Genomic DNA, 16,133 nt, shown 5'->3' with positions numbered 1-16,133 from the left:
TTTACATAAAAACACATGATGTATCATCCGTGTTCCCGTCACAATAAAAAATTTGCCCTCTACTTGATCACAATGTAATAAAGCAGATTTGATTAGTATTTCTAACTTTGTCTAACAAAAGTACCTTGGTAAATAAAAATACCAAAAATAAAATATAAATTTATAAGTTGCGTCTAACCCAAGTTATTAAAAACTTGTAAGTCCCGCGTAGGGCTCATGACTAGGAAAAAACGCTCTCACGCCTGCTAGTTATTATCATATGCAAGCAATATTAGTGGTCTTGAGGGTAAAGGTAAAAGTTCTTAACCGAAAAGCCCAAAAAAATTGTAAAAAAAAATAAAATTACAGCTTTTGTTCAAGATTAAAATTAAATGAAAATCTTACACTACAGGGCTATCATAAAACAAATGGCACAAATAAATGATAAAATGCAAAATAAGAAGGTGTGGATTAACATTGTGTTTGTCTAGCCACTTAGAGTTGGTTTGAGATTATGGTGCTTCTAAAAAAAGTAGCTGATTAAAAATTTGGAGCAACACAACAAATGTGCTTGGTAAATATATAAATAAAATTTAAAAATTGTTGTCAATGTTATTAGAAAAGTAGAAGCAGAGTCGATCATGCTTCTAAAAAAGGCTTTTGTTTTTCAAAGAATAGTGAACAGTACTCATTTAATGAAATTTTCAAACAATAAGTATATCTCTGCATACTTTATAAAATTAAAAATTTTGCCCCTGCATTATTCTCTTTGACAATTATTATATCACATTCAAAGTTTGAATCCCCCTACCCTCCTGATAAGAAGAAAATAATGAATAATGGAAATTTTACTTGCTTTGGTATTTTATGTGTGTGAGCCTGCAACATTATATGGCATTAGGGTTGTATTTGATCGATCAATAATAAATTAAATGCAATTTTACATTTGGCTGCAAGGACCAGTTTTTGGTTTTTTGGGAATATGGAGACCAACTCCAATATTTGGAAGGAAGTTTTTTGGCCGCAGACTATACTACTAAGTGGCAAGAAACTTAGGTTTTAACATAAAAGTATGTCACTTAGTATTACATTCTAGTGGTATTCCTCTTCATTTGTAAGTGAGAGGTCTTAGGTTTGTTTAAATGCAAGTTTGAACCATATTATTGCTAACCCATTGTAAGGCTAAGGTCATCCTCTCTCCCTTAGTGTAGATAATATCATTTGTTCACAAAAAAAAAAAAAAAAAACCCCAAAAGTATTTTTTTTCTCCTCCAATGCAAGATTATTACAAATGAATTTAGGCTTTTTTTTTAAAAAAAAAAACGTTTTTACAAATAAATTTATGTAGATTATCCTAATTTATTTTTAAAGAGGTCGCACTTGGTGCGATGGCAAGTGTCTTCGCCCATGAGCGGTAGGTTTCAGGTTCGAGACTTGGGAGCAGCCTTTCCATAAAATGGGGGTAAGGCTAGCCGACATTCACCTCTCCCAGACCCTGCGTAAAGCGGGAGCCTTGTGCACTGGGTACGACTTTTTTTTTTATCCTAATTTATTTTTAAAGGTTTTTGTCACAAATGATCCCTGAAATTGACCCACCCCATCAAGGTGGTCCCTGAAATTGAAAATCAATCAATGTAGTCCCTGAAAATGAGTGTCGCAAATCAATGTGGTGCTTCCGTCAAATTATGTTAAATGCTGATGTGGCACTTAAATGGGTCCCACAAATTTAATAAAATATTATTTTGTGAATTAAAAATATTTAAATATAAAAAATAAAATAAATATATTTAAATAATAAAAAGAAAAAAAAAGATGATTGAACACTGTTCATCATCTTCTTCCCGTGATAATAATTTTTTTTAAGTTTTTAAGTTTTAAATTCTTGACATTTCTTGTTCTTAATTTCTTGAAATTTCCTCGTTTTTAGCTTGATTTAGTGTTTTTTCATCTGGGTTTTTGATATTTTTTTAGATTATTGGTTCCGACAGATTTTTGAGATAGATTTTTGTGAAGAAAATGGAGTTTAGGTGAAGAAAATGAGTTAGATTTCTAGGTTCTTGAAAATTTCCTGAGATTCTTGAACTTTGTCCATGGGATTGTTCCGGTACCCGTTTCTTTGACGGGGAAACCGGCTAGGAGGCCGTCGAAGGTTCGCCACACGAAGGTGGAGGAACGGGGTGGGAAAATCCAATGGCCACCATGTGTGCGGCCAGGATCTTTCAACTGACCTAGGAACTCGGCCACAATTCTGACGGCGGCACTCTACCCAGAGAGTGGGAGGGGGGTGTGGGGTAGGGGCTGTAGTGGGAGGTTGGGATGGGAAGAAGATGATGAACAGTGTTCAATCATCTCCTTTTTCTTATTTTTTATGTTTCAAGTTTTTAATTATAAAAACTAAAAATTGTTTTTTAATATTTAAATCTTTTTAATTCACAAAATAATATTTTAATAAAGTTGTGGGACCCATTTAAGTGCCACGTCAACACTTAACAGAAATTTTAACGGAATTATGACGGAATGTCCACATTGATTTGCGACATTCATTTTCAAGGACTACATTGATTGATTTTCAATTTCAGGGATCACCTTGATGGGGTGTGTCAATTTCAGGGACCATTTGTGACAAAAACCCTATTTTTAATGAATATTTTAATTTAAAAATATTTAGATTCTAATAAATAATGAAAAATCACTAAACCGGCCCCATAGAACATGTGTTTTATGTAACTCATGGACTAACATAAAAACACTTTCTACATATGTACAAGGAAGTCATAAAATACATGATAGAAATGTATAACACAAGAAACAATATGAAACACATGAAGCAAATACCACCATGGATATTTCCCTTTCCCTGCACCTTCTCTTCTTGTATTTCTCTTTCCTAGCTTTTCTCTCAGTATTTTCCTTTCCTGCCTAAAAATTCTATTAATTGTTATCAAAGCCACAGATCCACCATGGGTCTGTGGTGTGGTTCTGATGATTCGATGATTTCACCCCATCATAAGTTGCATGGATTTCATGACCACTGTCCAGAATTCCAACAAATATATTTGTATACACCAATAGTGCGGGTGTCGGACGATTATGATCTTCCTCTAGCAGCCGATGATTAAGCGAATTCATGACATACACTGTATCTTTACTCTTATTAATAATTTGTCAAAAACCAATGATTTCTGCAAATTGAAATATATTATTAGACGCGCCCTATATCATCGTCTACCGTCGTCCTCGTTTTTGAAAACCGCCGCGAATCCTACTTCTCTCCCACCTCCAGGCACTGTTCTAAAAATCCCCGCCTAGCACCGTCTAGGCGTTAGACGGCTGGTCACCGCCCCGATTAATGCCTAGGCATTTGAAAATTAAGAAAGGACGCCTAGACATGCTGAGGTGCCCGCCTAGACCGCCTAAGTCGACGAGAACAACATCCCCCAAAAGCGCGACAACTCCAAGCCAATTGAAGAGGAGTTGAATAGCTGTGGAGATAACTGTGAAATATATTGCATAAATATATCAATTATTTATATAATCAAATATATCAAATCAAATGTATAATCACTATCAGACTTATGAAATTTACATTAAGAAAAGGAATAAGAATATCTGGCCTGTGAACCAAAGAGAGACGCGATGTCGCTGCTCTAAAGTCGTAGACGCCTCCCTACGTGCAGGTTATGGCGGTGCCTACAACTCCAAGATACAACCCAAAACCTCACAGGATGTCTGATCTGATATGCACGCCAACGGCAGACGGGATTGTCAAGTAGTGATCAATTGCCCAAGAATTATGAAGTATGAATGTAAATAGACTGAGAGAGATGTGAGAATTGAGGGAGACAGAAATGTTTAGCGTATTTTGTTTTCTGTTTGAGGTTTCTTATTTAAAGAACTTCTCATACCCTTTTAGAAAGGATTATGACTCTTCAAATAAAACACAACTCTTAAATATTAAAAATAAATAAAATAAAATAATAATAGGTTTTGAATCTTTAAAATAAAATATAATTAAAATAACCTTGTAATCTTCATCTTGCTATAAATTAGTAGAGAACACCCATCGAAAAAAATCTCTTTGAGGTCGTTATCATCATCAACATACTCATCATAAATTGGTGGGGAATTCCAATTGACAAAACTGATTTCTTCGATAGTATGCTCTTTAAATAAATTGTAAATCACAGCCATAGTCTTCAATTGCAGCGGAAAACCTGCTTTGATGCCACTTGATGTAGAAAAGACCAAGGGGCTCAGAAAGACAAGGGGAAGTAACCTGGGAATCACTCAAACAGGGGCAACAGAATTAGTCACGTCACTAATCGTGGAATCACTCAACACGACCAAGTTTCACACTTGATTTTAAGGAGGAGAAAATCACTCTCTTCTTAGATTGATTATAATTCACTAAATTGACTTCTTAATCTTACATATGGAGCCCTTTAAATAGGAAGGTAACTTACATTGGTAGGATAGGCAATTAATAACATATTATTGTTATAATGCAACCTATAATTAAAATAGACAAAAGCATGACTTTGATAGACGAGAAGCCACCAACATCTATATTTAATATAGGGACCATACTTATTGTAGTGCCTACATCATTTTCTGTTTAACGATCCTTAATTTTTCTTTTCATGTAAATGATTAGTGGAAGACCGAAACAGTTGTTGCTACGGGCTTAATCTAAGGATTAAGGCTAGTCAGGATAGTTGTGGAAGACTGCATCTATTACAAAATCCATTCTGCACACCTTATCGACAAGATTGGAACTCGAGGTGCGAGGGCTTTATTATGATACGTTGCGCTTTGTCAACGGAGCAAAAAGTTTTGGGTTCTAGGAATGATTATTGGGAGATGTCAAAATTATATTACGTTTTTTTGGAGCTTTTGATTTGTACCCATTTAACAAAATGAAACGTGGGAGAAAAAAACCACATTAATATCACATATGCACTTATAAGTAGATATTGTTTGTCGCTATCATTGGGGCATATGTGGCGTAGATTAAATATATTTTTCAGTACCACATTTTTCTTAATCTACCTCTTTCGTAAGTTCTTTTTGTCTTTGCTCTATAATGTAATCCACCTCCATTTATACAAATCAATCTTTTATTTTCTAAAAATATTAACGTTTTTTGTGTTTTTGCTTTATAATGTAGGGGTGTGCTATCCACACACCCCATTTTACTTCTCACACAACCCTTGATAATTTCTGTCAATTGATCTTCTTCAATTCATCTGATCTGACGGCTGAAAATTAAAAAGGTGTGTGAGAAGTAAAATGGAGTGTGTGAATATCACACTCCTATAATGTAATCCACCTCCATTTATACAAATATGTTGTAGGCCTATTGGATTGAACGATCTAGGGTTTAGAGAGAGAGAGGGGGGGGGGGGCGGCTATGGTTAGAGAGATTGATTTAATTGTGAGGTGTGTTTGATTCACCCCATTGTGCCCTTTATTTATAGTAGTTAGATAGGTAAAACATTTCCCTTTAGGATTACAACATTTAATAGGTAATCTACTCCTAACAAGAATATAAGATACATTCACATATTCTCTAGGATTTACACAATCACATTCCTATTCTAAATATGACTGCAACAAAATCAATTTTATTTTCTAAAAATATTAAAGTTTTTTGTGTTTGCCCTATAACGTAGGCATATTAACATCATACATGTATATTAACCCTAAAATGGAGGTATCATATGCTTTCATCGTTTTTCAACCTCATTGATCGATCATACATTAAATAGATAGTCATCATGCATATATGCCATATTAGTTGGTACTCTTTTTTCAAATCCTCGCTTACAAACTAGTAGACATAATCCTACATCAAAATCTCAGAAAGAATTGCACAGAACATTTCTTGATCTCATATCATAAGAATTCAGAACTTGTATCTTGAGGTAACTTGCTGCAGAAGAAAGTTGCCCATTCACATCGTACTGAGTCAATATCTTTTGGGGTGTATACCTTCTCAGTGTTGGCAAACTGAAATAAGTATAAGAAGTAAGTTCTATTCCAACCCTATTCTCAAGCAAACCAAACAAAAACAACTAATTATACAAATTCAACATCTAATTCATACTCATGAAATCAATTTTTTAGTAAATAAATGCAAATTAGCACCAAAAGATAGTACCTTAGTGTGAAACGACAGGGCTTGTATCTTCAATTATCTCTTTCATGTATAACATCAGAAAATAGCCACATTCTACCCCACCTTTTTATTGAGGAGTGCCCTGCATTTGTGCACCAAGGTCCAAAATAGGTGATTGTGTATTACATTCTTAGTGATAGTGTAATCAACTAATCGAATGATATTATACCCTAAACTCTAAGATACCTGTAGGATTCTCCACTCCAGTACTTTATTTTGTCTACCAGTTTGCTTATTATATCCTTGAATCCCACTACAACACTAAAACAGACTTAGCTTATAATGAACGATATTTAATCACAAACTTTGGATAACTTGCTATTATAGACCAACTTACGTATCGATAACATCTTTCCAGTCTTTCTGTAGCAGCCGATGATTAAGCGAATTCATGACATACACTATATATTTGCTCCTATTAATAATTGTCAAAAACCAATGATTTCTGCAAAATTGAAATATATTATTAGACGCGCCCTATATCATCGTCTACCGTGGTCGTCGTTTCCGAAAACCGCCGCGAATCCTGCCTCTCTCCTACCTCCAGGACAACATTCGGGACTTGGTGGGTAATCCCTTCCCTAATTTGTTGAATTTTTTTTCTTATGAACAATAGATAGTAATTAGTGACTCTTGACTTTTTTCGGGTTTTGTCTTCGAAATGTTTTCAACATTAAAAAAGAAACATAAAATATAAAAGTTGACCTTGGTTAGACACATGGCAAGATTTAAAATGTGTGGTGAACATGCACAGTCTTTTAAAATCGGAAGGATTCTCTCCCATCGTATTCTAATCCCTCTCATACTTTATTTTTTTATCTTATTATCTCTATAAAAAAATCAATATAAGATGTTGATGTGACCTAACCGTAACCGTTCAAGTAGGAGGAGATGTAAGTGAGAAGAGATTAGGAGGGGAGAGAATCCTCCTCCTTTAAAATCTCCTCAAATTCTAGTTTGACTACACCTCTTAAAGTTTAGAACCCTAACCTTATTTCTCCTCTAATTTTGCAGCGTTAAAATCCTAAAAGCTCCTGAATTTTCCTCTTCTTCCCCAAACATTTCCCGCAAAAATACCTTCTCCTAACCATTACCTTTGGCAACTTTCCATTAAAATCTTCAATTCGTCTGGTCTCTCACTACTTGGGAAAAAAAATCAGCACAGGAATTAATGGAAATCGAGAAGGATTTCCCCTCGTCCGATTTCTTCTTTACAAAGTATAGTTACTTAAACAAGGGTAACGTACTCTCTTGTTCTTATTATTGTTAATTGTTATCCTTACCTTTTATTAAAACAAATACTTTGACATATGAACCTTTCCATGACTATGTGCGCAAGAAGACCTGCTAGAAGCTCAGCCCATGCTGAAACATGCTCTACAATTTTATGATATTTCATGCACACTAGATCTGGTATGTCCTAATAAATAATAACTTATATTCTTTGCGCAATCCACTCAGGATTGATGAGTGTTAATTCAAATAAATGGTCAGGATGAGGGTTTCATGACATTATCGGCACTCCGAAGGCATGTGCACGAAGACATTTTCATCAAGGCTAACGTTGTTATTAACCTTTTTTTCGAAGATAATATTTCGAAAGTAGCCAAGTTTCGGTCGGCAGATCCTTTGCTATCTGTAAGATATGAGTTCAATTGATTTGAAGTTAATTTTTCAATGCTTTTTCTCCTCTTTTCCGGAAACAGCATATGAAGGAAATTGATCCTATTCTGTATAAATTTCCTAACTTGTTTTATTGCAGGCACTAGAATTTCTCTATAATCCTCAATATGACATAATCAAAATTGGGTATCAAGTGGGCGGGCTTTGCTCAAAATATGCAATCCCAGAGGTGTGTATGGCTTACATTTCGTACGTGCCTGCAAATTTTTCTTATAAGTGATAAACTCTCAATATTATATGGAAAAACTCACTTTTGATCATATTGGTCTAATAATTGAATGCAGGGCCATTACTGGGGATTGAGGTCAATTTTTCAGGGTCCCGGGGGCTGCTTTCTAAAGGTGCATAGAGGGATTTAAATTTGAAACCATGTTTACTGTCCCCGTTCACAAAAAGACACAAATAGAGATATCAAAAGGCAAAAATATATCTCACGTTTTGTTATGGACGTATTTAATTTTCTTCTAGCAATGTTTTACAATATAACTGGCGTGCAGGATCTACAAGAATTGACGGGTTGTTCTATCGTTGTTTGTGTAAGTATTATTCCTTTTCCCTTCCTATTAATGTTTGACTTGTATACCTCTTTCTGGTTTTGTACATCTTAAACAGAACCACGAGATGAAGTGAGTTTTATTTTTTTTTATTTTTTTATTTTTAATGTAATTAGTTTTAAATTCTATTAAATTAACAGGGACACGATGTTCTGGCTACGGGTTCATTTAATGGTCTAAGGATAGTCAGGATGATTGTGGAAGACTGCTTTGTTTATCGTGTTGCTGCCGAGTACCTTATCAATAGGGTTAAAGAGGCGGGTGTTCATTGTGCCAGGGTGATGAATGGTATTCAAGATTCGCATATCTGAATTGTTGTGATTTGTAACTGCATACCTTTCTTTTTCTTCTCATTATTTTCTATATTCGATCGTATCATTATTAATTTACCTAATTGATTTCTAGTAGGGTTTCAAAACAAGCAGCATGGACCATTGGAGGTCGACGAGAACGGCATCCCCCAAAAGCGCGATAACTCCAAGCCAATTGAAGAGGAGTCGAACAGTTGTGGAGATAACATCTATTACCGTACGAATTTTCCCAAAGACAAAGGTGACCTTCCTGTCCTCTTATTATTAATTTGTTATCCGTTTGAATGGAGCAATTTGGATTTGGTTGTGTGTTTTAAATTGTTACTCATAAATTACAATCATACAGTTTGAGATAACTGATTTCAAATAAACCTTCACTGTTATATGCAGAAAAGTATGTGCTAGAAGCTTGGCCGAAGGTGAAATCTTTCTTAGAAGAGCATGGTATTTCATGCGAACTCCATCTGGTATTTCATTATTACAACTCTTCCAGAGACTATGTACATCTACTCTAGATTAGATGCCCTTGTTAATGCCCTGTCAATTTGTTTCAAATTATCTACCCTAGAGAGTTAGAGACTTTAGCATAAATTTCAAAGAAGTTTCATTGCCAAATGTTTTGGCTATTAGGGTTAAGGTTATGGACATTTTGGCCACCTTGGCTTCTTACTTATCTTCTTTGGTTTGTGTCTTATACAAAAAACAAGTTGGCCCCTAAGGTTGAGAGTTTTATGATAATCTCAAGAGCGAAATGGGATGTGGACCAAGATATTTTTGATAAGGCTAGGGTTGTTCTTGACCTTTTGCCAAGTGATCGGACACCTCAGGTACATAAGACATCTTTAATTTTATTGTTTTCTTGCATGTAACCTGTCATCTATTCTGTCAGATAATTTATTTTTTTTGTTTTGCCAATGAAATTCCTTTTCTCCTCTGTGATGTCTATTTTGTATTTTTTTTTCTGATTTGAGTAACAATTTATTTATTTATTTCAGGCAATAGAATTGTTGAATGCAAGGCAGTATGAGATCATCAAGTTTGGGAATCAAGATTACGGGTTAATCTCAAAATTTGGAATCAATAAGGTTTAATAAATTTTTGAACAACTAATGTTGTGGGAATAGAGTGAGCTTAGGCAGCTATGTAAATCTCTGCAATTGCGTGCAGGTGGAACCTGGTGAATGGAAGGAACTTCTCATAGGCCCCGATGATATCTACATAAAGGTGAATAAAAGTTACTTAAGATTTTGAACCTTGAGTCTTAAAACGAAAAAGATATACCCTACGAAAATGAATAGTTGGTTAATTCTTTCTCCGAGCTGTTTGTTTACCATATATGATTGGGATGCAGGCACTTAGAGAACTGACAGGTTGTTTTATCGTCGTTAATGTAAGTGTTAATCTTTCTTTGTAATTTTGGTTGCTACATTAGACACTACCTTTTTCTGTTCAATGATTCTTAATCATGTAAATGATTAGTGGAAGACCGAAACAGTTGTTGCTACGGGCTCATTCGAAGGATTAAGGCTAGTCAGGATAGTTGTTGAAGACTGCATATATTACAAAGTCCATGCTGGACACCTTATTGACAAGATTAGAACTCGAGGTGCAAGGGCTTATTATGGTACTCTGCGCTTTGTTAAAGTAGCAGAAAGTTTTGGGTTCTAGGAAGGATTATTGGGTGATGTCAAAATTACATTACATTTTTTGGAGCTTTTGATTCATACCTTTAACAAATGAAATGTGGAAAATAAACCACATATATTAATATTACACATTTGCATTTATATTATATGTAGATATCATTGATCTCTATCATTGGGGCATATGTGTCGTAGATTAAATTTACTGAAAATTTAACTTTCCCCCTCCAAACTCATTTTTTCTAGCCTCTAGCCCATCATATAATATTTATCCGAATAAAACCCAATGATTAGGATCCAACTAAGCAACTTACCAAATTAAGTTTGTGTGTCTGTTTTTATAATTTTTGGATCCCTAATACCCCATCTAAGCAAGTATGGAAAGTTCTTGTAATTTTGTTTTAATTGATCACGTGCATTGAATTTGGCAAGGTCTTGTAGCCATGAAATATGGTTCTAGATGGAGGAATTGATTTGGAAATTTTTGAGTTTTGACAATAAATTTCAATTTGAATATACCTAATTTAGTGTTTATTTTCAACAATATCTATTGTTTAATTTTATGAAAATAATTCACCCATGAAAATTAATTTTATGAAAACAATATCTATTGTTTAATTTTATACCTACAGTATAATTACATGAAAATAGTTTACCTACTATGAAAATTAATTTTTTGAAAACAATATCTATTGTTTAATTTTATGAAAATAATTTACCTATTGTTTAATTACATGAAAATTAATGTGCCTACTTTTTAAATTTGTAACAAAAATAATTTACCTACTTCTTTTTATGGTATTAGTATACATAAATGTAGAATATATGTCCGTATATATTTGATCTAATTAGGTTTTGGATTGGAGGAGTTCACACAAAATTAAAAATATATTAAACAAATTAAATGTCTAAAAGAAACGTATAAGAGATTTGGTGGCATGATTTTGTAAATAAACACAAATTCATGGACATCTTTTATCCAACATGACATCATATTTAAAATTTGAGTTTTATTTAGAAGTTATAATATATGTGGGTTTTTATCTAGAGTTTAAGAGTTGCAAGGATTTAAATCTAAAGAACCGTATAAAAATATCGAAATAAAATATAAATTTATAAGTTGCGTCTAACCCAAGTTATTAAAAACTTGTAAGTCCCTCCTAGTGCTCATGACTAGGAAAAAACACTCGAATTTCAAAGCGTGGTCAAAGGCAAAAGTTCTTAACAGAAAAGCCACAAAAAATTTGTAAAAAAAAAAAAAAAAAAAAAAAACAGCTTTAGTTCAAGATTAAAATTAAATGAAAATCTTACACTAAAAGGCTATCATAAAACAAATGGCACAAATAAATGATAAAATGCAAAATAAGGTGTGGATTAACATTGTGTTTGTCTAGCCGCTTAGAGTTGGTTTGAGATTATGGTGCTTCTAAAAAAAGCAGCTAATTAAAAATTTGGAGCAACACAACAAATGTGTTTGGTAAAACAAAAAAAAAAATTCTAAACATTGTTGTCAATGACAATAGAAAAGTAGAAGCAGAGTCTTTCATGCTTCTAAAAAAGTTTTTTTTTTTCAAAGAATAATGAACAGTGCCCATTTAATGAAATTTTCAAACCATAAGTATACCTCTGCATACTTTATATAATTCAAATTTGTGCCCCTGCAATCTGCATTATTCTCTTTGGCAATTATTATATCACATTCAATAACATATCATTTTAGTCATTTAACATATCCACATTAATTTTATATAAAAGTTTATCAAACACTCAGACACTGTTTTTTTTTTGTTATAAGCACAAAAAAAAAGTTTATCAAACACTTAACAACTTTATTTTACAATTGTTTATTCTTGAAGCACAACAGAAATATTTTACAATTGTTTATTCTTGAAGCACAACAGAAACAATTTTTTTTTAAAAAGCACAACAATATCAAACTAGCTCTTAGTATTTCAGTCTAATGGTATTTCTCTTTACTTGTAAGTGAGAGGTCTTAGATTTGAATCTCGGGAATGGCAAGTGGCAACCAATATATTCCCTAACCCCCTCAATGTAAAAATATCATAATTTTATTCGAACCCATGTTTTGCATCTCTACAGTCACATTCTATTTGATTTTTTTTTAACAAACGATATTTATCTACACTAAGGGACTAGGGAGTGGGCTAAGCCTCACGATGGGCTAGTAATAATGTGGTTCAAATTCGTCTTTAGCGAGAATCGAACATAAGAATCTCACTTACAATGGGCTAGCAATAAAGTGGTTTACATTCTATTTGATTTATGTATTTATTATATCTTTGTATCCAACATTAGTTCCTAAAAACCACCCTCGCTTGTGAAAACCCAACTCAATTATCTAAACTTCTTTTTACACTCAACTAGTTATTAAGAAATGCAAAAATTAAAGGCGACTCTAATAAAGTACAGAACCCTAACAAAGTTAATTTTTGGTTGCTACTAGAAAACCCTAACAAAATTTTGATCCACCTTTTGCCCACATCAGCATAATCCATACGCAATTATAAAGGTTTTGCATAACCATATTCCTTGAATGGTGATGAACATTGTAAACAAGGAATCCGGGTGACAACGTATGATCACAATATTGCTGGTGTAGGCGGGAAAAGTTTCCACACCAAAATGGTCTGGTAGACTGACACAGAACCAAAAATCTTACGCCTTGTGGGTGTTAATTAACCAAATACACTGGAAACCTTTACTCTGTAATCTGATATGATACTAGTGTAATTCTTGTAATTTATCGTAGAAATTTTATAAATGTTGGAATAATGGGTGACATGCCTGCCAAATTAGCTATTGTGAATTGATTAGCTGAGAGTACAGGGTTGTTACTTGGTTAGTTAGTGGCTTAGCTTGCAAGTCAAGTATATAGCTTGTCAATTGTGCAATGCAGGCAATCAAGAAGAATGTTGTAATGTCTCAGTAGTATACTTAGCCAAATATTCATAACGTCTAGAATTCTCATTGAAAAGAAACTCCATCCAGATCTCAAAAAATCATATATGCAAATCTCGAATACCATTCATCGCACTCCAACCATGCAAACCCTCCTTTGTAACCCTGGCGATAAGGGATTCAGCAGAAACTTTATAAACAAAGCAGTCTTCCATAACCATCCTGACTATCCTTAGTCCATTAAATGAGCCCTTAGCAAAGACAACGTCGTCCTGATCATTTACAAGCAAATTAAGACTCATTTAGTAGGGGGGTGATTTGCAACAATCACAATTAGATCAAATGGAGGTTCTGTTAAGATCAGGTCGATATGACCATATGGTTTAGACTAAAAGGATGTAGAATACAGACATCTTAATATAAAATTAAAAAAGGAACAATAACACTTACATGAACAACAACGAAACAGCTCGTCAATTCTTGAAGGGCCTGCATCCCAAATTCCCGATTATATTTATGAAATTTAATTAAACAAGTAGAAGGAAGGAATTAAACATGTTCCTAACAAAACGTGAAGCTATATGTACCTTTAGATAGGAACAGTTAGGGCCTACAAGAAATGCCTTCAGTTCAGGAAATAGTTCCTGCATGCACACAAGATTATACCAAGCTGAAAATTAGAAAGTTTTTGCATATCTTCAGCATTAAAGAAAGGAGGCCTAGACCTGTCTAGGCACTCCCTAGGTCTCAACTCTCACTTAGACAGAAAATAAATAACTTTAATTTGTATTTTCTTTTTTCAATAAATTGTATGAGACTTGTTAAATACTTGATTGAACACTCATTATACATTGTTCTTCTTGTTTTCAATATGTTTCAATACTTTATAATTTATATATAATTCTACTCCATGTTTTCAATATGTTTTAATACTTTATAATTTATATATTATTCTATTTTGTAATTTACGTATCCCAATAAAATTATATGTTTTTTTTAAGTATAAGTAGACGTTTAAATTTATATGTTCTATAAAAATTAAAAATTCGCCTAGACCCCAGCTGACGCCTGACTAGCGCCTAGCATCTTTTAGAGCCTTGGTTACACATAATGAGATATGTAAAAGGACAATTAGTTAGGGCTGGGTTCGGTTCTTAACAGTTCGGTTTTTTGCCAAAACCGAAACTGAACCGAAATTTCGGTTCGGTTCAATTTTTTTTCGATTTTTTTTTGTTTGGTTTTTTTCGGTTCGATTTCGGCCCGGTTCGGGTTTTTTATTTTTTTTTAATTTTTTTTATCCTCCCGTTCTTCGTCTTCTTCAATAGCAAAAAGAATTCTGAATTGCCGAAAAAATTGAATACATTCTTCAATCAATCCTCAAATGCACTTAATAAGATACCTTAAAACAAACATATACAATTGGTTATTGGCAAATTACATCTAAACCAATCAAGAAATTTAAGTGCACCATCGGGAAACATATGAGATTTAAGCTGCTTATCAGCAATTAAACAACAATCCTTGCATTTCTTAATTTCCAAGTGAATCAAATTACATTCAAGAAATTTGAATTATGCATTACAGCTGACATCTACCATTTCACCCTTCTACTACCATGTACAATCAAGAAAAGCAAAACAGGTGCAGCATAAAAACCTATAAATCGACAAATAAATAAGAGAGATTGGGGATCTTTGGTGAAGGGAGGGCTGTTGCGGGTTATGGAGAAAAATCCAACAGTAGAAAAACTATTTCATAAACCACAAACAGAAAACTCCTAATTTACCAAATTAAAATCAACCAACAACACAACACAAAAACAAAACCAAATTAAAATCAACCAAACGAAAAAAATAAACACAACCAAACGAAAAAAATAAAACACAACCAAATTTAAATCAACCAAATTAAACACAACCAAACCAAAAAAATAAATCTTTTTTTTTAAATTAATAGTTAAAATAAGGAAGAGATTGAACCGATTCGAACTCCCTCTGCCATCCTCCTCTGCTTCCGATTCGAAAGGGGGCGAGGGAAAATTATGATTTGGAAGAGAGAGAGAGAGAGAGAGAGAGAGAGAGAGAGAGAGAGAGAGAGAGACTGAGGAAGCAGAGAGATAGGAAGAAAGTAGCGGAGGGGAGAGAGAGAGAGTATGAGAAAAGGCGAAAACTGAAATGGAAGAGAGAGTGACGGCTAGGGTTTGTAAACTTAAGAAATTTTATAAAAGCATTACATATTAAAAACCTATAAATATATTTCGGGTACAATTATAACAACACAAGCCCATAGTCAAGTTGTCTGGAAACAGCTATCCCCAATCTCTAGGTCAGGGGTTCAAACCTTGACGCCAACACGTTTTTTAGTATTTATATTATATATATAAATTATTTTTTTTTCGTGGTCTTGAGGGTAAAGGTAAAAGTTCTTAACCGAAAAGCCCAAAAAAATTGTAAAAAAAAATAAAATTACAGCTTTTGTTCAAGATTAAAATTAAATGAAAATCTTACACTACAGGGCTATCATAAAACAAATGGCACAAATAAATGATAAAATGCAAAATAAGAAGGTGTGGATTAACATTGTGTTTGTCTAGCCACTTAGAGTTGGTTTGAGATTATGGTGCTTCTAAAAAAAGTAGCTGATTAAAAATTTGGAGCAACACAACAAATGTGCTTGGTAAATATATAAATAAAATTTAAAAATTGTTGTCAATGTTATTAGAAAAGTAGAAGCAGAGTCGATCATGCTTCTAAAAAAGGCTTTTGTTTTTCAAAGAATAGTGAACAGTACTCATTTAATGAAATTTTCAAACAATAAGTATATCTCTGCATACTTTATAAAATTAAAAATTTTGCCCCTGCATTAT

The 16,133-nt window shown here is 33.4% G+C and overlaps 1 protein-coding gene across 3 annotated transcripts; it reads left to right on the top strand.

Moving 5' to 3' along the window:
- The first annotated feature begins 7,055 nt into the window (after window positions 1-7,055).
- On the top strand, window positions 7,056-10,472 carry LOC103426723 (uncharacterized). Of its 3 annotated transcripts, none has more exons than XM_070810496.1 (14): window positions 7,056-7,395; window positions 7,500-7,570; window positions 7,652-7,795; window positions 7,920-8,009; window positions 8,125-8,181; window positions 8,338-8,376; window positions 8,535-8,682; window positions 8,803-8,946; window positions 9,096-9,172; window positions 9,413-9,532; window positions 9,701-9,790; window positions 9,873-9,929; window positions 10,057-10,095; window positions 10,185-10,472. In XM_070810496.1, the coding sequence occupies exons 1-14, from the start codon at window positions 7,329-7,331 to the stop codon at window positions 10,371-10,373; spliced, it is 1,332 nt and encodes a 443-aa protein (XP_070666597.1). In that variant the 5' UTR covers window positions 7,056-7,328; the 3' UTR covers window positions 10,374-10,472. The 3 variants fall into 3 exon arrangements, with proteins under 3 accessions (XP_070666597.1, XP_070666606.1, XP_070666595.1); XM_070810505.1 differs by having other exon boundaries at window positions 8,800-8,946; window positions 9,425-9,532; XM_070810494.1 differs by having other exon boundaries at window positions 8,800-8,946.
- The last annotated feature ends 5,661 nt before the right edge of the window (window positions 10,473-16,133 follow it).

The sequence above is a fragment of the Malus domestica genome, chromosome 02, assembly GCF_042453785.1.
Source record: "Malus domestica chromosome 02, GDT2T_hap1".
Taxonomy (NCBI): domain Eukaryota; kingdom Viridiplantae; phylum Streptophyta; class Magnoliopsida; order Rosales; family Rosaceae; genus Malus; species Malus domestica.
Note: the sequence above shows the minus strand (reverse complement) of the source record. Positions and strands in the feature narration are given on the sequence as shown.